The sequence below is a fragment of the Myotis daubentonii genome, chromosome 10 (genome assembly GCF_963259705.1).
Source record: "Myotis daubentonii chromosome 10, mMyoDau2.1, whole genome shotgun sequence".
NCBI classification, from domain to species: Eukaryota; Metazoa; Chordata; class Mammalia; order Chiroptera; family Vespertilionidae; genus Myotis; species Myotis daubentonii.
The window spans coordinates 60,392,212-60,414,917 of record NC_081849.1 but is presented as its reverse complement, the minus strand read 5'-3'; the positions used below and the strand labels follow the sequence as shown (position 1 = coordinate 60,414,917).

At 36.6% G+C, this 22,706-nt stretch overlaps 1 protein-coding gene across 1 annotated transcript in view; it reads right to left on the bottom strand.

Moving 5' to 3' along the window:
• Positions 1–22,706, bottom strand: part of ABCB5 (ATP binding cassette subfamily B member 5) — an 83,486-nt gene that overhangs the window by 39,849 nt on the left and 20,931 nt on the right. The window contains exons 9-14 of the mRNA XM_059712509.1: positions 21,947–22,060; positions 21,554–21,664; positions 19,386–19,511; positions 17,439–17,642; positions 11,553–11,723; positions 1,239–1,400 (exon numbers count right to left, since the gene is read on the bottom strand). Of these exons, the coding sequence (XP_059568492.1) occupies positions 1,239–1,400; positions 11,553–11,723; positions 17,439–17,642; positions 19,386–19,511; positions 21,554–21,664; positions 21,947–22,060 (888 nt within the window). The remainder of the gene's footprint in view (positions 1–1,238; positions 1,401–11,552; positions 11,724–17,438; positions 17,643–19,385; positions 19,512–21,553; positions 21,665–21,946; positions 22,061–22,706) is intronic.

Below are 22,706 nucleotides of genomic sequence, written 5' to 3'. Positions count from 1 at the left end.
GGGAGATAACTCAAAGATACTCTTTCTGATCCCTTCTTCCTAGCTTTTTGGGGAGCTTATAATTTTCTAACATGTAGCTAGGCACTTAAATGTGAGGCCGGTCCTGAGTCTCAGGAAGATCTCAGGAGAATAATACGTTCCAAGCCTGTCACTGCTGCCCATTCCAAACTGATTAAAAAGCAAAAGTGGTGGGGCCAGTTCATAAACAATAAGGAGTTCCAAAAATATCAAGTTAAACTTAATGGAACTGTTTAATCCATAGGACAGGATGAAGTTCTAAACCAGAATGCTCTAAGTCTAGTTTTGTTTTTCTTGCTACTCAGGAAATGAAACCAGCTTTAATGAAGTTAGAAGCTAGATATTGTCTGCTCATCTGAGTGGTGTGAGTAAATAAATTTGACTTCCCTGAGAAGAGAGGAGAGGAAGGGAAATGGGACAGAACTGAGGAGCCTAGTCAGGGTGATTGTGGCCCAGATCAGGGTGGGGAGCAGAGATGAAAGACATAGGTGGATTTAGGTACAAAGGAGAATATACACATGAAAGGCTTCCCAGGGACACTGATTCTTTGACAAGCTTAACAACTGTTAATCAGTCATTTCAAAGTACAATGAACTTTAACCAGTCCTATACTATCCTAACATCTTTAATCAGACATTCTTTTGTGCTATCACTTTCTTTCGTCCCCTATAAATTTCTGTACTAAGAAAGAAATCTTTTATTTGGCTTTTTTTTTTCTTCAGGAGATATTTACTTTGTGACAAGTTTAAAGTAACATTTTGACCTCTTTTAATAATAAATTTTTCTAAAAAGGTGCTCTAACAGGACAAAGACAACTTCTTTTCCTGAGAAGGCTGCTAGACAAAATAAGTTTTGGTATGTCTATCTGTTTTTATTTCATTTTCATGTGGAAACTCACTAAATAAATATGTCTGCAAATAATCATGCATGTTCAAGACAAATAACTACAGCATTAATCTCCATGGTTTGAACTTTTCTGAAAAGTTTCATTGGATAATGCTAATGCTAGTAATTATAATATAATAAAATTTGTGCCAATAATAATTCAAAGCACTGTATATGAATGAATCAATTTAGTACTCACAGGAATTCATGAATAAGTTACTATTATTTTCCCCATTAGAGATTAGAAAACTGAGGCAAAATTTTTTTTTAAATAACTTAGTCGAGGACTAAAATGATTAAAAAACAACGCTGCTAACATGTCACGTAAACATTACCTGTGACATTGCAAGTGAATAATATAAACTTTGTTTTGCCATTAGTTCCGCATGTGTTCCTTTTTCCACCACCACCCCATCTTTTATGGTCACAATCAGATCTGCAGTTCGAATAGTGGAAAGTCGGTGTGCTACCACAATTGTAGTCCGACCTTTGCTTGCCTACAAAACAATAAATACAGAAAAAATATAAAATTAATAGAACAAACTCTTCAATATTCAAGAAAACTATTTGTCATATATTTTAAATGTCGGAGAATGTTACTTTGGATATAGAAATTTGGAAACACTGATGCATTAGGAAGGCCAATGAAAATTAAAATAAGAAGGAAGTCATAAAGTTAATTAGATTCCAAATTGGTGGATTTATAAAACCATAGTATCTTAGAATTAGAAAGGAAACTAAAAACCATTTAATCTGAGTCGCCTAACAGCTCTCTGGTTATTAGTAACTAACAGTAACTAAGTAGCCTGAGCAGTGTGGCTCAGGGGATTGAGTATCATCCCATGCACCAAGAGTTGACCGGTTCGATGCCTGGTCAGGGCACATGCTGCCAGGTTGTGGGCTTGATCCCCTGTAGGGGGTGTTCAGGAAGCAGCTGATCAATGATTCTCTCTCATCATTAATGTTTCTATCTCTCTCTCCCTCTCCCTTCCTTTCTGAAATCAATAAAAATATATTTTTTAAAAATTTAAAAAGTAACTAATTAATTTAAACTCTATTTCTCATGCTCTTCATCACCAGAATGGGGATATTTCTTAATTAGGTGGGTGCAGATTTAAGGTAATGTGTTACATAACTTTTTTACAAGTATAATATACATATGGAAAAGTATACGTACGTGTATAAATAAGTCAATGCATGTTCACAAACTGAATAGATCCAGATGTATAGTACCCAGATTAAGAAGCAGATAAGCTGAGCCTCTCTCAGGCTCTCTTCCAATCACTGTTGCCCAGCTCACACACACCAATGGTAATCACGATCCTCACTTCTAACAGCATAGATTTATTTTGATTTCTTTTGGTGTTTTATATAAATGGAAACGTAATGTTAAACAAAAATACCCAGTCATAGAAGGGTATAAAACAGGGTGTTTTTGTTTAAGATTATGTTTTTGAGATTCATCTATTTTGTTGTATATAATTGTGAATCATTCATTCTTATTGCTGAATTCTATTGTGCAAATATACCACAATTTATTTACCCATCCTATGTTGATTGACATTTGGGTAGTTTCAGATTTCTTCCCGTAATAGGTTCTTATACATGTTTATTTGGTGAACATATTTTACTAGTTATATACCTAGAAGAAGAATTAATGAGTCATATGCTTAGCTTTTTAAGGTTCTGCCAAACAGCTTTCCAAAGTGGTTGTCCCAATTTATAAACCTCCAAAAGTGCAGGAGAATTTTGGTTATTCCATATTCTCATAACACTTAGTAATTTCTGTCTTTGTCTGGTAGATGAGTGCTATCATATTGTGGCTTTTATTTGCATTTCCCCTTTGACTGATAAAGTTGAACAACATTTTTTTTGGTTAGTGGCAATTTGGATTGTAAATTGTAGATTTTTGCTCATTTTTTTCTATAGGAACTGTCTTTTTCTCATCGGTTTTCAGGATTCTTTATATATTCTATATATGAGTACTTTGTCAGATTCTATGTTTTACACTTATGTTTCCCCTGTAAATGGTTGTCTTTTCACTTTCTTAATGGTGCTTTTTATGAATATAATTAAAAAATTTTAGTGATCAGTTTATGATTTTTTGTGTCCTATTTAAGAAATCTTTACTCCAATGTCATGTGGATGTTTTTCTATCTTTTACCTTACAATCTTTATCATTTGTGTTTCATATTTAGATCTATACTTCATTGGAAATGAATTGTATGTGATGTCAAGTAGGAATCAATGTACATTTTCCCCATACAGTGGTACCCCTTATTGAAGGTTTCACTTTTTATGATTTCAGTTACCCTGAGTCAACTGTGGTCTAAATATATTAAGTGGAAAATCCAGAAATAAACAATTCAAAAGACATTTTGGGAGAGATTGCATTCATATGACTTTTATTACAGTTGACTCATATTATATGTGAGTAATATGACTCATATTACTTTTATTACATTGTTGTAACTGTTTTATTTTATTATTAGTCATTGTTATTAATCTCGTACTGTGCCTAATATAAATTAAACTTTATTACAAGTACTAGAGGCCCAGTGAATGAAATTCATGCAAAGGGGGGGAAGGGGTCCCCTCAGCCCAGCCTGCACCATCTCCAATCCAGGACCCCTTGGCTAGCAGTCAGACATCCCTCTCTCAATCCTGGAGTGCTGGCTCCTAACTGATCACCTGCCTGCCTGCCTGATCACCCCTAGCTGCCCCCCGCTGCTAGCCAGATCGCTCCCATCTGCCCCCTCCCTGCCAGTCTGGTCGCTCCTAACTGCCCCCCCCCCGTTGCCAGCCTGGTCACCCCTTACTGTCCCCCCTACTGGCTTGGTCACCCCCAACTGCCCCCTCGGCTGGCCTGGTCATCCGTAACTGGCCCCCCCCATGCCAGCCTGGTTGCCCCCAACTGCCCCTCTGCCAGCCTAATCGCCCCCAATTGCCCCCCCCCCGCCAGCCTGGTCACTCCTAACTGCCACCCCCTGCTGGCCTGATCGCCCCTCACTGCCTCTGCGTGCTGGCCTGGTCGCCCCCAACTGCCCCACCCTGCCGGCCTGGTCGCCCCTCAAGGCCCCCCGGCCGGTCTGGTCGCCCCATGCAGCAAAACCCTTTTAGCAAGTGAAAGAACATGTGGAAACTTGATATATTTAAATAAACCAAACCAATTAATGGTGGCTGCTCTGGGAACAGACTGTGGGGGAACTAACTCCATCTCCCCACCTTCTTCTACTCCTCAAGAGGCTCCTGGAAAACCCTAGTCCCCACTACTCTAAGAATACAGTCTGAAAAACCTCTCACTATTTTTTGTTTTTTACAATTTTCCACCTCTTTTAGCTACCAAATTTAAATTGATCATCTGTGGGGAGAAGGTCTCTATGGTAGTTATATGGGAAACATGGAATTTCTGGTGTTTTAACTACCTCACTATGATGTCAAAAGCCAATTGGCTTGGTCAACACTGGTTCCAATGTCAGGTCACTATACCTTTCCAAGAATGCTTTCTCTTTTGTAAAATGGGATGACAAAAAGCAAAATGTCAGGCACTTAAAGCCACCATACTTAAGTGACTCATCTATTCCTCGAACCCTTCCTTTCAACTTCTAGGAATCTACTCATGTGAATATATGTATGCCTTTAGAAAGGAAAACACATTCAATATCTACACTCTTTGCTGAGATGAGACCATGTGTACAAAGAATAATATTCTGTAGTTCTTTTTATAACCTGAAATCTCACTTCTCACTTCTAAATAACTTAGCAATAAGTTAGTTAATAAGTTAGCAATTGGCAATAATAAAAATAATTTATAGTCATTTAATACCTTTCTCCTTCATTTAACTTTATTAACAAACTAATATTTGTGGATAAATTTCCAAGAAAAAGTAAATGATGAAGTAGTAGGCAAGAAGAGAAAAATGCTAAAGTAGCTCATCTTTCTTTTAGTAATATCATACTTATGCCAGAATGATGACCAAGAAATAATACACTATTAATAATCTTATTTGGTAGCAATTATATAAAATCAATATCTTATATATAGAAGTTTTCCTTATTTGTGAGGGAGGACAAAACTTAGGAATAATTTAAATTTATACTTATCCATATTATGAAAAATATTTTGCTATATTTTTAAAGCTTTTCGTTTTATTTTTAAGACTTAGAAATATCCTGCTAATTAATAATTTAAATTCATTTATAAAAGAAAAATCCAATATATATATATGCAGTTTAAGGGAATAAAAAAATGCATCTATTATAAGCCTACATGAGAGCCTAGTTTGGGGTATGGCTTGAGTTTCTCTCCCAAAAGGGCAGAGTGGTTTTGGGAAGAGACTAGATTGTTGTTTTTAAATGCTGGTAAAATATGTATAACATGAAATTTCTGATTCTAAACATTTTTAATGGTAGGGTCCTTCCAGATCTGAGAGATTAATTTCTTTTGTATCACTTTTCTTTTATACTCAGGCTTAGATAGCTATTTTTTTTTCCTGTAGTAAAATACACATAACATAAAATTTTAACCATTTTTAAGGGTATAATTAAGTTTATTCACCACTACCATCTTAAGAACTTTTTCTTCATCCCTTACTGAAACTCTGTACCCTTCATACCATAACGCTCTATTCCCCCTTTCTCTCAGCCCCTGGTAACCTCTATTTTATTTCTGACTATACATTTGACTATTCTATCTCATTAAGTATAATCATACAAACTTGTTTTTCTTCATCCCTCTTATTTCAATTAGCATAATGCCCTCAAGATCCATCCATGTTGTAGCATGCGTCAGAATTTCATTATATTATATGTGTACACCAAATTTTGTTTATCCATTCATCTGTTGATGGACATTTGGGTTGTTTGTACTACCTTTTGGCTATTGTAAATGATGCTACTGTGAATATTGCTATACAAATACCTGTTTGAGTCACTACTTTCAATTTTTTTGTGGTATATGTCCAGAAAAAGAATTGTTGTTCATATAGTAATTCTATCTATATATATAAAAGGCTAAGTGACCGACCGTCGGTCCAAGCATCTGACCGACTGATTGGTTGGTACATAGGACATGCACTGACAATTTAAAAATAACCGTTGACTCGCACATGCATAATACATATAAAGCTCTTGCTGGCACCAATCACACGAGTGTGTTTTGATCTGTTATTGTTGATCGTGAATTTGGTTGTTTTTGTTGACATTCTGAGAAATTTTGGATATACTCGGTGGAGATTTTCACACCTATTTGAGTGATGATTCCATCAATTCAATGGATGATACTGAAAAAGAAAATTTTCCCATCGAATTTCTTAATAGTGTTACTCCTTTGGGAATGCTGTGTCATAAATTAAAATTGAAAGTAGGTGCCATCATCATGCTACTGAGAAATCTTCATAGTAAATGGGATCTTTGTAATGGTACTAGGTTTATTATTAAAAGGTCATGACCTAACATAATCGAAGCTGAAGTATTAACAGGATCTGCAGAAGGAGAGATTGTTCTGATTACAAGAATCGATTTATCTCTGTCTGACACTGGTCTCCCATTTAAATTAATTTGAAGACAGCTTCCTGTGATGCCATCATTTGCGATTACTATTAATAAATCACAAGGACAAACTCTAGACAGAGTAGGAATATTCCTACCTGAACCCGTTTTTAGACATGGTCAATTATATGTTGCTTTCTCTCGAGTTCGAAGAGTGTGTGACGTTAAAGTTGTAAATACTTCTTCATCACAAGGTAAATTAGTCAAACACTCTGAAAGTGTTTTTACTCTTAATGTGGTATACAGGGAGCTATTAGAATAAGTTTAATCAATTTATCAGTCATTGTTTTTATCAATGTTGTTTTTATATCATGTTTTTGTTGTTATATGTTTTTGTTGTTTTTATATCATGTCTTTGTTATTGTTATATCATGTTATTGTTTATTAATCAATTTATATATTATTTTAATATACATTTTACTAATTTTCTTTCATCTCTGACACTTCTTTTATAGAGAAAGGGCAAATAACAATATTAAAATATTTCTTCTAATAAATTTCCTCTCAATGTGCACGAATCCGTGCACCAGGCCACTAGTATATAATAAGAGGCTAGTTTTGAACAGTGATCTGTATTCAGATTTTGCTTCAGTCCCTGGCAGATGTATAATTTTGATGCAGTACAGCATGGAAGTTATGTGAATGAAGGCTGAATGTCTCGGTCCAGGATCTGACTTCACTATTGCCCAAATGTACTTCAGTGTGTACACCAGTAAAGCAGGAGAATAAATGTTCCTATCTCATTGGATTCTTTTTATAAAATATATTTTTATTGTTCTCAGAGAGGGAGAGGGAGAGGGAGGTAGAAACATCAATGATGAAAGAAAGAGAATCATTTATTGGCTATCCCCTGCATGCCCCCTACTGGGGATCGAGCCCACAACCTGGGCATATACCCTGACTGGGAACCGAACTGTCACCTCCTGGTTCATAGGTCAACACTCAATCACTGAGCCACACCAACTGGGCTCATTGGATTCTTAGCTATTATTATCCATTTATTCCTGTATTACACCTAAAATAATGATATATGAATGGCTTCGGGGAACCTATGAACCCTTCGATATTATTGTAAATCTTTATGTATAAGTGCATTTGTAGATTTTTCTGAAGAGTCTCAATGGGGCACTGATCTATTAAAAGGGAAGAAGCACTACCCTAAAAGAAGTTAGTGGCCTATAATTTAACACCAAGCCTTACAAATGTGAGCTTGAATAAGCAGATTTATAAAATATGCCATGATGCTTTGGGAATGAGGTAGTTCCTTTATTACTTTTGTTCTCCTGGCTAAATTCCAGCCAAGGAAATTCCCTTGAAGAAATCCCCTTCTGTTCCCAATTACTATAGTGTTGCTACAAATGGTTAAAAGATAAAAAAGAAAAAAAAATCCTCAATATCATAGATAGCAAGATATGTAACTGACATAGATACACCAAAATATGTCTCTCTGTGTGTGCAATAATTAACCTAATTTTAACTTTGGATAACCATTTCTTGGGGCTTAATTTAATAAAGTAACCCACCGCTTACTGTAATATACCAGTTTTCTTATTGTTCAGTTCTCCAGGTAATATAAATATAAAGGCCCTTGGAGGAACACCAACCAAATGCATCATAATGGAAAAGAACAGTGATGATAAAGAAAAGCCCAAGAAGTTTACATAGAAGCAGTTCTATCTCTTCTAAGAATAAAACCGTGATGGAAACACTTCGCTCATAATTAGTAAAGGGCCTTTTTAAAGGTTCTCCACTGATGTGGTATAGCTGAACCTCTCTTAATAATAATTATTCCTTAGATTTGCATTCCACTTCTAACATTTCAAAGAGCTTTTACAGGTCTTATTCCAAAACCAGTGTGGGCTTCCTCTGCTTCCCTAGTGACCTCAAGATGTACATGCTGTGCCTCCTCACAGTGGGACAGCCTGGAAGCTTGCTGCATTGGCATGCCAGGTCCAAACCAGTAGCAGAGTGGAACCCCATAGCCTGTGGCATTAACCTTTATCCATGGGCCCTAGATTCTCTTCTTGAACAAGATTAATGAATCAAAACTAGTTTTGGGCAATTAAGAAATCCCGAAAAGGGCCCTTCAGGTCTTGGAACTATTCTGTATCATACTCATCCAAAATATTTTAACAAATATTTATTACCTATTTACTAAGGGCCAGTCATGGTTCTAGTGCTGGGGACACTACAGTTAATGAATCAAAGCCTTTGCCACCAGGGAGTTGACATTCCAGTGGGGAAAGAGAGACAACAAAATAAATAAATAAATACATACATACATGCACAGTATGTTAGCTGATGAAAAGTGCTATGACATGTTTAAGGAACAGCCAATGTGGGGGAGAGTGGAGGGATATGAGATTCCAGAAGGAGTTTGGTACCTAATTCCAAAGAACTTACAGTAGCTTACTGTAAGGAGTTAGGTTTTTATTTAGAGTGAAGAGTGAGATAAGAAGTCACTGGAGGATTTGAAGCAGAAGCATGTCATGATCAAATTTTCACATTAATAGCGTTACATGGCTCTGTGTTGAGAAAAGATTGAAGTGGGCATGCGCTGAAGCAGGGAGTTACATATTGCAGTAATCCTAGTGAGATCTAGAGTGATAGTTCCCTTATGTCCCTTTTTAATCAAAACCCATCTCCTGCTCCAGGAAACTATTGATATGATTTTTAAAAGTCATTACAGATTAGTTTTACTGGTTCTAGAACTTCATATAAAAGGAAGACAATGGGGTACTGGAGAGAAAGGCTTTGGAGGAATATGTGAAGGCTGGGCATGGAGAGATCCATCAGTAAGAAGAAATATTTTAACTTACCTATATTTTAACTCTCCTCTTCACCATGAGTCATTTTCCAATAAATTGAGGCATATATAATTAATTGAAACCAATTTACTGTGCTACATCACCCCATTTGTTACCATTTACCATTACCCCACAAAAGAACAAATACTGCTTAAAGCAGTTTCACATGTATACATCTCTACAATGTTGATTTAATACTCTGCTTTATAAACTGAAAAAACAGTAATAGCAATGAATTTTTTTAAAACCTTAAGAAAACCCATAATTCTGCCACACAACTTTTATTACTTTCATATATGTTGCCTTCATTTTTATTCACTTATACAACTATTTTTATGTAATTGGAATCATAGTTTACAAATATTTTGCATTATTCTCTTTTTACTTAAGATGTAGATTTCATTTTAACCAGGAAAAAAATTGTGTATTAGTTTATCATGTTGCCAAGCAACTATTTATTTTTAAAGTTTAAACAAGTGTTGCTGTTTTTTAAATCCTCACCAGAAGAAATTTTTTCCATTGATTTTTAGAGAGAGTGGAAGGGAGAGAGAGAAAAAGGAAGAGAGAAACATTGATGTGAGACATGTCAATTGGTTGCCTCCTGCACACCCCAACCAGGGCTGGGGATGGAACCTGCAACCCAGGGATGTGCCCTTGACCCAGAATTGAACCCATGGCCCTTTGATTAAAGGGCTGATGCTCTAACTACTTAGAACACAGACAGACCAGGGCTAAAGTTTAAATAAGTTTTGATTGCCTGAAGTGATTAATATACTGGATGAAAACACAATGGAGATATTTAACCTTTAAACCAGTGGTTGGCAAACTGCGGCTCTTTGGCCCCTTGATTGTGGCTCTTCCACAAAATACCACGTGCGGGCGTGCACGTACAGTGCGATTGAAACATCGTGGCCCATGCGCAGAAGTCGGTATTTTGTGGAAGAGCCACACTCAAGGGGCCAAAGAGCCGCATGTGGCTCGCGAGCCGCAGTTTGCCAACCACTGCTTTAAACAATTCCTGAGCCTATTATAATATGTTTTTAAAAATCTTATATACGTATGTTAGCTATACCTCAATACACCTGGAAAAAAGTCTTATGTAACTTAAGAGATAGTTATGTTAAGTGTAATCCTTTTTAGTACATTCAAGCCCTAAGGAATGAAACATCAACAATTCTGAACATAATTTGAGTGCATTCTATAGATAAGAGTCCTGTCCTAGATAATAAGTATAAAAAATGAATAAGCATTAGTCATGCCCTTGAGGGACTCACTGTTTCTTCTTCACCCAAGTGAACCAAATGAGCAAAGTGTCCACAATAAACATGAATTTCCTTATCACTTGTTTATTTTATGAAAATAAAAAATATCACATGCAACATGTGACATACTCATCATGTGATGGAAACAAGGGTAAAAACATATACAATCTGATTTGCAAGTTGATAATAGTAAGTAATAAATTTTTCAATAAGCAGTGAGCACTCTGGCTGCCAACAACCATTTCTGATCCCACAAAGTCAATATTTTAAAAGTTTATCCTTTTCTTGAGAAAAAAAACCCCAGCATATTTTCAAACAAGGTCAAAGTAAAACGTGACATTAAGCCTTCTGAAGGGTTTGGAGGCCATGATTAAAAAGAGGGTTTGGCCATTGAAAAAGTATCTGATGGCTTCATACCACCACCGCCAACCACCCTTCCAGATGCAGTACAATTTGGTCAAGTGTCATGACTGCACTGTGGCCATGAAGCATGTGCAGCAGCTTGCAGTAAGCAGGTCAGTATGAGGTTTGAGGGCCCAGGACTGTAGGGGTAGGATAGTTCAAGTGCAGGTCAAACCACACTGTATGCTTCTCTACTTGAGGTGAAATTAAATTAAAATGATACTCCAGGGCTGCCCTAAAGAAGAAAAGCTGTCAGAGGAGAGAATCCCATAGCTGTGTATGGAAAAGGCAAAGGTGAACATAGTTATAACCATGATGGTAGTAGTGGTGTGGGGTTACTATGGGGAGGTGGAAATGCAGACCCATTGGAATGAAGATTTATATAGGATGACTGCTTGGATATCAGTCTCAAATATATTTTTAGTACCAATTATAACATCTTCTTCTCTTCTCCATATCATTTCCTATAACCATCACATAACTGTTTAAAGGGGTGAACAAACTACATGCATATGTTAAGGAGGGTACTAAACTTAATGAATAGTGTACTATGGTACTGTACTTTCTTGTATTTAAAAACAATGCTGAATAAGGAATATAAAAATTAGAAATATGTCTGCTCACTTACCTTTTCCAGTGCAGTTTGAACAACAGATTCGCTTTCTGTATCTAGGGCAGAGGTAGCTTCATCTAAGATCAGTATCTTTGGGTTTCGAACTAAAGCTCGAGCAATCGCGATTCTCTGTTTCTGTCCTCCACTCATTTGAGTTCCTTTTTCCCCTACTAAGGTATTAAATTTCTAATGGAAAATAGGAAAGTATAGAAACAGAGGATAGCATGATCAAATGATTAGAAAAGGAAATGAAAAATAATCAGTTGTTTTAATACCAGCTTAATAACCAGTCTGGCTGGTTTTGACCTTTGATTTATTCTTTATAACAATAAACAACTATTAAATTAAAAAGTCGAGTAAAGAGAGGACCTAAGAAAAATTTGGCTATGGATAAAAGAAATGAGAATATATGATATATCAAGGATTTTTAATAATTTGAATTTTCAAAGTTTTTAGGTAATTTTTAGAATATGTTGCTATCTTTAAAAGAACACATTAAAAGTATGCAATACAAAAACATACCTAACTACTATTAAAAATGTTTATTAGCAATTTGATGCATTACATACAATCTCTGTCCTGGATATTCTGAAAAAGAGTATGAAAAGGTTTACTGCAAAATAAACTTCCCCTCAAAACTTTTTTCAATTTAGGTCTTCTTTTACTTTTTTTTGGTATATACATATTAAATTTGGCAAGATTGGTAGTTACTGTTCTTTTTTGTTATTTCTTCATCAGCCCTGCTATAGTTTTACTGATTTTATTCATCTTATCATAGTAACAGCTTTTGGTTTCAATGATTCCTTCTAATGTTTCTCCATTTTTTATTTTACTAATTGCTGCTCTAATCTTTATTATTTCCCTCCTTCTGCTTGCTTGGGGTTTGACTTGCTTCTTTTACTCTAGCTTCTCAAGTGAAAACTGAGTTTGTAGATTTTAGATTTTTTTTTCTTTCATAAAATAAGTATTTAATGCTACGTTTCTCCTAAGGCAGTGCTTTAACTGTATCCCACTATTGATACACTGCATTTTCATTTTTATTTAGATAAAAAGATTTTTTAAATTTTCCTTTAAATTTCCTCTTTGAGAAGAATGAGCAAAGTGGAGAAACTAAGATGGCGGCATAGATAAACACTGGGAAATTGCCGCCTCCCACAACAATTGAAAAATACCGCAAAGGACAGAGCGGACATCATCCAGAACAACAGGAAGACTGGCTGAGTGTAAATTCTACAACTAGAAGGAAAGAAAAGCACACTGAGAGCCAGAGGAGCTGCGGAGGTGAAGTGCAGAGGTACGGCGGCTCACGCGCGCGCGCGCGCGGGAAGGGGGTGGCACCTGAGGACGCGGCTGTCTTTTTGAATCACAAGCTCCCGACTGCTCTGAACTCCGGTTCCGGGAAGTCTCTGGGGACCCAGGACTCATACAGGGAGAAGCTGGACTGTCGGGCAGCGGGCGAACTTGAGGGCAGCTTTCCCTCAGAGGTGCTTGCAGCAATTATCGGGTCACTGAGACGCGACTCCTTAGGGCTGGGCGGAGAATCAGCCATAGCTGCTTGCTCTGCCCTTTGATTCCCTGAGACCCCGCCCCACCCAGGCTGTGGCAGAGGCTTTTGCATGTGAATGTACCTAACTGCAGCCGAGCCAGGCAGACCCGGAACTTCCAAGAGAAGGCCCAAGGCCCTGCAGCGGCTTGCATTGCTTCACAGCTGAGCCTCTTCATGGCTCCTGCTGTGTGGCCTCAGGCAGAGGCTGAATTAGCACCTCCTTAGATCCAGGAGCCACTGTACCCAGTGGTCAGAGGGGGACCATCCAGATTGCAACTCCTCAGATCCATAAGGGACACACTCAGGGAGCAGACTCAGTGAGCACCAAAGCCCCACTGAAGCAAGTCTTGCCCCAGAAGGGTGTCTTCAGCACAGAAGTTCTTCCACTTCAGACAGCTGATTCTCACAGCCAATTGGCCTGGAGGTCAATTCCTCCCAGTGATCCTACAACAACCAAGGCACCAAGAGTGCACCAAGAGTGTCCACCTCAGGTAACTGGGGAGGCTGAGCCACTGGGCCCTACAGGACACCTGGTGCGCAGGGCCACTCTATCAACACAGGAAAGCAGCCAAAATGTGGAGACAAAGAAACAGGTCACAAATGGCAGAAATGGAGGAAAGCAAACGACTGGATATAGAGTTCAAGGCCACGTTTATAAGGTTTTTCAAGAATTTTATGGAAACCGCCGATAAATTTAATGAATCCCTCAATAAGTATAATGAGACCATGGAGGACATGAAAAAGGACCAACTAGAAATTAAGCATACACTGACTGAAATAAAGAATAATTTACAGAGATCCAACAGCAGACAAGAGGATCCCAAGAATCAAGTCAAAGATTTGAAATACAAAGAAACAAAAAATACCCCACTGAAAAAGAAAAAAGAAAAGAGATTCCAAAAATATGAAGATAGTGTAAGGAACCTCTGGGACAACTTCAAGCGTACCAACATCAGAATTATAGGGGTACCAGGAGGAGAGAGAGGGCAAGATATTGAAAACCTTTTTGAAGAAATAATGACAGAAAACTTCCCCTACCTGGTGAAAGAAATGGACTTACAAGTCCAGGAAGCGCAGAGAACCCCAAACAAAAGGAATCCAAAGAGGACCACACCAAGACACATCATAATTAAAATGCTAAGAGCAAAAGATAAAGAGAGAATCTTAAAAGCAGCAAGAGAAAGACAGTCAGTTACCTACAAGGGAATACCCATACGACTGTCAGCTGATTTCTCAACAGAAACCATGCAGGCCAGAAGAGAGTGGCAAGAAATATTCAAAGTGATGAATAGCAAGAACCTGCAACCAAGATTACTTTATCCAGCAAAGCTATCATTCAGAATAGAAGGTCAGATAAAGAGCTTCACGGATAAGAAAAAGCTAAAGGAGTTCATTACCACCAAACCAGCATTATATGAAATGCTGAAAGGTATTCTTTAAGAAGAGGAAGAAGAAAAAGGAACTCTTACCATTTGCCACAGCATGGATGGAACTGGAGAGCGGATAAATACCACAGGATCTCACTCATTTGTGGAATATAATGAACAACATAAACTGATGAACAAGGACTGATCCAGAGATGGAGAGGCATTGATTGGACTGTCGGGCCTTGGAGGGAAGGTAGGGGAGGGTGGGGGTAAGGGGGAAAGATCAACCAAAGGACTTATATGCAAGCATATAGGCCTAACCAATGGACACGGACAACGGGGGGGTGAGGGCATGAGCGGGGGGGGGGGGGGCGGGGGGCGGGTAGAGGGTAACGTGGGGACAAGGACACATATGTAATATCTTAATCAATAAAAAATATATTAAAAAAAATTTCCTCTTTGAGCTACAGATTATTTAGAGGTGGCCTATTTAAATTCAAATATTTGTGGATTTGTATTATTAATCCTTTTATGGGCATATTTTTATATATTTTCTTTGAAATTGCAAAGCTATTTTTATTTTAATGACCCAGAATATTGTTTATCTCAGTGAACATTTCATGTTCATTTGAGAAGAATGCATTCCATAATTATTAGAGTATTCTATAAATGTCAGTTAGATCTATTTGGTTGACAGTATTGTTCCAGTCATTCTATATCCTTGCCTTTTGCCTATTTGTTCTATTAAGTACTAGAGACTTCAGCTAAAATTGTGGATTTGTCTATTTCTCCTTTCAGATGTATCTTTTTTCTTTCTGTTTTTGTCCTCCTTCATTTTGAATTTTTCTGAGGTGCACAAACATTTAAATTATGTTTTCTTGCCTGTTGATCATAGTTTTCTATTTCTTTGCATGTCTAGTTATTTTAGAACATGTACTCAATTCTGTGCATATGTTGGAGAGACTCTGAATTTTTTTTCTTGTGAAAAAAATGTTGATTTTCATTCTAGTAGGTAATTCAGATATTGACTTAGCACCCTGAACGTGTGTAATCTTGGTTCTATGATTTGTTGGGAGTAAATCTGTAGTAAGTCTTGAAACTTGGCAGGACCCAACCTCCAAGTTATGTCTACTCTGGGGATCTTGTTATGGCTTGGTTTTAGAATTTGTTAGGGCAGGTCTAGAGCCAGCCTTACTCTAAGGTGTGGTCTTTACTCCTAACGTGTAGCTTTTATTGGTGTCTCAGCTACATGCCTGAGGTATTTAAAAGGTGTTAATGTGATCTCTCCATTCTGGCTGGGTTGTGCTTTCAACATCCCCACCATCCTGCTCAACTTCTAGCATCTCCATTCTCCTCTCAGCTTTGTATCAGCTTCTCTCTGGTAAGCCTTGGATAGTCTTATACTCAAAGATTCCCCAGTGATATCTACATGGACCTCTGACCCCACCTCAACTCCACAGCTCTCTCACTTCCTCTACCTTTGCGTAAGCTGCTCTGTAATTCTGTCTTTCAGCTCCGTGGGACGACCATGTTCCGTCTGGATTCCACTTCCCAGAGATGGGTCAGAAATTTGTTCCCAGGCAGAATGCTGCAAATTCCTGGACTTTATTCATGAGCTTCCTTTCTCTCAGGAATCACAGTTTTATGCTACCTTTTATCCACTGCTTGGTAACAATTGTCCTGTTTTAGCCAGACTTATGGTTGTTTATTGGAAAAGGCTAGCAAGTATTAGTTAATCCTAATATAATAATTAAAAATATATGTATATCATAGAGGTATCACAAAAGTAAGGTGGTCTTATTTTGAACATAGCTTTTTCAAATATTTCACCTATCTAAATTAACCACTTTTGGAATTTTTGTTTATTATTGTGCTTATCCTTATTTCTCTGGATTAACATGGCTGTGAAATTTAGTTTCCATCATCATAAGCCAATATCTTTGATTTGTTCTTTGAATTATTCTATTTATAGCAAGGGACATTTTTGTATAACTATAAGACTTTTAGTAAAAAACAGTAGTAACTTAAGGGTTTAATTTCAGAGGCACCAGAAAGCTCCCTAATTCCAAGTGGGAAACTGAAGATAACTGGTGTTTTGAGAAAAGGAAGTCATTGTAAGTCTCAAAAAGTCAAAGAAAGGAAATCTGTGTTTTCCTGAACCATAAGACAAAGAATGACCTCAAGTCTTCAATGAGTTTTCTGTCTTAATTATGATACTAGGTAATGGGGATAGGAAGTATTTACTAGCAAAACAAATTTTTATTAAAAAAAATGAACAAAATTATGATGCTTCATGGAGGGCAGTTTGTAAAACATATTGATTAAAATGAACTTTTTTGTTATTGTTTCCTTCAGGGATGGTGGAATTTTGTCTGTATTTTAATTTCAAATCTTATCCTTTCATATTTCACAGGGTACTCCCCAAAACAATTTCAGTGATACTGATGAACAAATACTTTGAAAATGCAAATAAGTGGTTTTACAGCAATCAGTTTTAAATACCCATTAGGAAATGTCCTAATACCAAGATATTAGTTTATTATGTCTATTTCCAAGTATGATTTCACATTTTATGTCCAATATTAGCTCTATGTGCTTCTAAAAAACAATCATAGTTATTCTTTTGCCTAATCACAGAACAAATCTGAACATTTTGTGTGACATTCCCACTTTTAGCCACAAGATGGCCTTGCAAATCAACATTTTTGAGACATAATTTCTCTGCTTTGTCTCATATAATCTTTATTTTATTTTTTTCATTTACAATGAGAACCAATTAGAACTAAATATGATTTTTAAAATTTATCTTTCAATTATGCATTTTTTTATTGTTACCAGGCTCTCTCATTTATAGATGTTTCATTTAGGACAACTCAAAAATTAATCACATCCTCCTGCTCTGGAGAAGTTACTGCTTTTTCATTTCATTTTGGAATATTATAGTGCTTTAGCTCTATGCTAAGGATACAGGCTACATAGTGTACTTACATTGGGAAATTCCATTATAAAATCATAAGCATTTGCTTCCTTTGCTGCTTTTTCAATCTCTTCATCAGTCACGCCTTCTCGTCCATATTTAATATTGTTATTAATGGTAGTCCCAAATAAAACAGGCTCTTGGCTGACCACTCCAATGTGTTCTCGATAATGCTGCACATTTAAAGTTCTGATGTCATTCCCATCCACTGTGATCTGCCAATCCAAAGGAATGAGTCATGTGGTGATGCCTTTTACTTCACTGTTTTCAGTCTTTTTTAAGTAGTGCAAAACATAAGCTGAGAAGCACGGTTTCAGGGGTCAAAGACTGACTATATTTTGATAAAATATTTATAGCATTTATATTGTTAAAAGACTTGTTCTGATAGATAAGAACAAACAGAATATTAAAAAACAACAAAAACTGGCTTCAAATCTCGCTATGTCATCTAAATATCTTTATTCTAAGATCCACAAACTAGGTGTTATAAAGATATATACCCTGTCATTGTGTAGATCAGCCGTGGGCAAACTACGGCCCGCGGGCCGGATCCGGCCCGTTTGAAATGAATAAAACTAAAAAAAAAAAAGACAGTACCCTTTTATGTAATGATGTTTACTTTGAATTTATATTAGTTCACACAAACACTCCATCCATGCTTTTGTTCCGGCCCTCCGGTCCAGTTTAAGAGCCCATTGTGGCCCTCGAGTCAAAAAGCTTGCCCACCCCGGTGTAGATACATGTAACAAACTTCAGTTTTGTTATTTTAAGATTGATGTGATCTTTCATTTTTTTCTAGGAAATATCCTTCCTTACTTCTCTTCAACACTCCATCCATTGCTATAAATAACTAGAGGCCTGTTGAACGAAAAGATTCATGCAATAGGCCTTCCCTTCCCCTGGCTGCCGGCACTGGTTTTCCTCTGGCACCCAGGACCCAGGCCTTTGCTCTGGCTGGAGCCACCTTCAGTCTTTGCTCCACCGCTTCGCACCTACATATGCAAATTAACCACCATCTTTGTTGGCAGTTAATTTGCATATCTCGCTGATTAGCCAATGGGAGGCGTAGCGAAGGTACAGTCAATTACCATGCTTGTCTATTATTAGATAGGATAGTAAATTGTCTTCTCCAGAGATAGTACCATTACTTATTACCACAACATACTCCAATGACAGAAGCCAATGTTTGATAAATATAACTTATAGAGTCTCTCTTTGTTACCAACTCTGGTATTTTGTTTAAGCAAGGGTATTTTGTGCAACTGCTTTATATACAGAATGATTATCCAATAATTTACTCAACATTAGCATGGATACATGAGTGGGGTGTTAAAGACTCCAAATGAAAACTTACTTAGGAAGTCAAATTTAAATGAAATCAGGTTATTGGAGAGTAGATTTTCTTTTAAAAAGAACAGTTGAAATTGAATAGAAGCATTAAAAATTATGGTTCTGTGACTGTCATAGTCTCATTCTATATGCCATGTACAAGGGTGAGAAAATTAAGTGCAACATTATGGGTGACAGAAAAAAAATGAGAGAGCATATTCTCTACAGATGTCATCCTTCTGGGATGTTTTGAGAAACTGAAATTCTTGGTAAGTTCTGGGTACTACAAAGTACTATGCTATTTTTCTCTACAGCAGTTAATACCTACTATATAACTTATTTTATTTATTGTCTGTCTCTACTTATTAGAATGTAAACTTGATGAAGGCAGAGGTTTTTGTGCTTTGTTCATCAATGTATTCCCAAGACCTAGAACAGTGACTGGCACATAATAAGTGCTCAGAAATATTTATTGAATGAATGCATATGTAGGAAAGAAAACAATATTGTTTCTCTTGGAGCTCCACTGTTAAAATTTAAAAGTTAACATAGCTATAAGATCTTTGTAATAGGTGGTATTTCCAAATCTCACTATGCAGACTCTGCATAATATTGGTAGGTGCACTTACAAAGCCGTCTTCGGGATCATATAACCTCTGCAGAAGTTGGACTGCTGTACTCTTCCCACTGCCATTGGGGCCAACCAAGGCTACTGTCTCTCCAGAATTAATCTTGAGATTCAGACCTTTCAGAATCTATTGGAATGTATGGGAAGAAATTCCATAAAACTAGGTTAAATGAAAATATGGTTTAATATTTTCAGAAATTTAATGTAATTTAACATAAAACAAATTCTTCAGTAGCTATTAAAAACAAATTTAGATCTTGTTTGTTTCACATAGATATATAATAATAACCTACATAATTCTGGAAAATAATAGTAAAAGAATCTCTCATCATTTCTCTATATAAAGAAGAAATATAAATTAAGATTACTTATTAAATATTAATAGCCACAGCAAACTACATTTTCAGCTGAAATACTTTATATGAATTTCATGACTACCAAGTTAGTGAAAATTTTACCTTTAATTTGCAACAACTGAATGAAATCTTGCCAGATATCTTGGTGAGCTACTTAAGAAATTTCTTTTTTAGAATATATTTAACATTATTGCAAAATATATTCCAAAGTAAAACAACTGTTGAAACTTCTTAGGGACTCCCCTGAATGAGATTCCACCAATAGAAACCTTCCTTCTCCTAGTGGTGGATCCCATGGAGACATTTCAGCTTAGGGGAAGCACTTTAAAATTTTCAACTGGGGGTTGAAACCAGTATTTAGTGTTCCAAGAACCTGCAAAGTGAGAGAAACCTCCCAAATGACAATAGCAATCCTGTTGAGAAATTCTCACCTATCTTTGCTTGCATTTGTATGTATTTAGCCCCAAGTATGGGAATCTTTCTTTGGATTCCCTCACTTTGATCTCCCCATTTGTAAAGAAACAGACCCTTTAAATAGCCAAACATAAAACCTTCAAAGGGCCAAGCAGAGAAAAATTCTTTAAAGGAGGTGAGAAATCAGGACCCCCAGTGGGAGGACCTCCTGCCCCACCTGCACTTTTACTCTAGAGTAGGTTTCTGGGTTTCTGTTCTTTCCGTAGAAGAGTTTGTGTTTTATTTAAAATAAGTGAACTTTTTTCTTTTTAAAAATTCTCCAGCTTAACAAACAGAGCTATGTTTCAAAAGTTCATTTCAAAAATAGTTGTTTAAAACCCAGAGAGCACTTTACTCTGCAATATAATAGCACAGTTGGTGCTTGTTTCCAGGAAGACAACCCAAGCATAGTTGCAAAATGGAGTTAATCTTCTAGTTATGTTAAGAAAGATGGGAGAAGACAGTACTACTGTAATAATGGTAATTAAGTAAGAAGAAATTTAAAAAAAAAGAGCGTTGAAAAAAGAATTTCAATCAAAGACTTAGAGAAAAATAAGGAAACAGGAGTAGGTAGATCTTTTTTTGATGCAAATTATACAGGGGGCATTTGTATATATACTTTAAAAGGCATTATAGTTTGATAATAAGCAATTTTATTAATTGCATTTGAAATCATGTCCTTTTTCTATGAAACAGTATTTGTTAGTAGTTACTCTTTGCATTCTTTAACTACTTTTTTGGGGAAATACACAATAAATGAAAGGAGGAAGACAATAGAAGAGACATATTTTCTCAAGAACGCGTCAAAGGCTGAATGACAGAAGGATAGACTGCTGCGTGTGCACACATGAGTGTGTTTGTGTGTGTGTGAAAGTGAGCGGGAAAGTAACTGAGGCACATATGCTGGTGCAGTAAAAGTCCTAGGAAAGGGAAAAGTGAAAGGCACAACCTGTGCATAATTCTCCGAGGTTAGAAAGTAGATTAAAATGAGTTATGCTGGGTGGGATAACATCCAGGGACCACCAATAGGTGGCACCATCAATCCAAGATATTTTGGTGTGCACTCAAACCCAGAGTGAAGGAATCCCAGGGAGCTGAAAATGCTTTAGTCAGCTGAGTATAGAAAAGAGGCTGCAAAATGTAACTAGCTCACCCAGAGTTATCTGTCCGTTACTGATCGTTCTCTCCTTCCTCCCCACCATTACCTCTTTCCTCTTTCTCTCTGTCTCTCTTTCCAAGTCTCTGAACAAAGTGGCTAATCTTGGCCAAACTGATCCCAGATTATTTTATAAGAGGAGATCTTAGCCAGTAGGTGGTAATATAAGAAAACTGTACAATTCTGTAATTAATTTTAACCCACCTTGACAGATTGTCTTGATGGATAACTGAAAGAAACATTTTTAAATTCCACAGTTCCTTCTATGCATTCCGGTTTATAACCTGTTGTTGAAAAATTATCTATAGCAGGTTCCTTGGAAAAACAAAGAGAATGCTATAAATCTTCAAGGGAATAAGTTGACAAATCTCTACTTTCTACAGTATAGTTTAAAGTTGATTTCCCTTTATAATGTTTTCCTTTTTGCTTGAAGGGCATTGATTAGGCATTGGAGGTTTTAATAAAACATAATCTCCTTGTAGAAGAATTAAAACAAATTTCCATAGTCATTTGCCCAACATGAATTTTCCCCATCTTTTTGTTTTGTTTCCTTCTTGCAGCAATGCTAGTTATATTCAAAGCAATCAGAAGTCTTACCTTGTCAATAACCTGAAAAATATTAAAGGCAGCTCCTCGGGCTATAGTGAAGGTTTCAAAGTTAGGGGCTGCTGTTCCAATGCAATAACTACTATGAATTACACTAAAGAAAACCTAAAAGAAAAAAAATAATATTTATCTTTCCTCAGTTATATAAGAGAGACAACAGAATAAAGTATATAGTTGGTTAAGACTCAGACAGATATTAGAAAAAATATGTAGGAGAGAATAGAAGCTGCTGTCAAATATAAAGGAAACAAGTCAATCCAAGTATATTTGGCCTTCTCCTGATGTGGAACAACTTTTGGTTGTCCCATAGTCCTGTCATTATTACCTGGGAAATCTGAGCAGAAAAACTGGCTTACAGAGGAGTGCCTGCCATACCTGAACCTGGTTAAGTGAGGAGGTGAGTTGCATCCCCTCCTTGTTGGTCGACCCCTTGATCTTTAAAGAGAAGGATGTGTTTGATTTTACTAACTTAGAGACATTGTACTATTTCTGTCCAAACTCTTATGAACTCTTGCCTTATTGAACACCTGTGCATTTTCAGACAGACACCTCTCTGCAAAAATTCAAATAAGGAAAGAACCCCACAAGCTAGGTACTATTTTCCCTACTTATAGATGAGGAAACTGAGGTATAGCAAGTCATTTGCCCAAGTCACATATAAATTCTTCATGCTGAAGTTTCATTTATATGAAATAAATGAATAGCTTAAAGTCTTTACTATGGAAGTCTCAAATTCAGAAGATGATTTTAG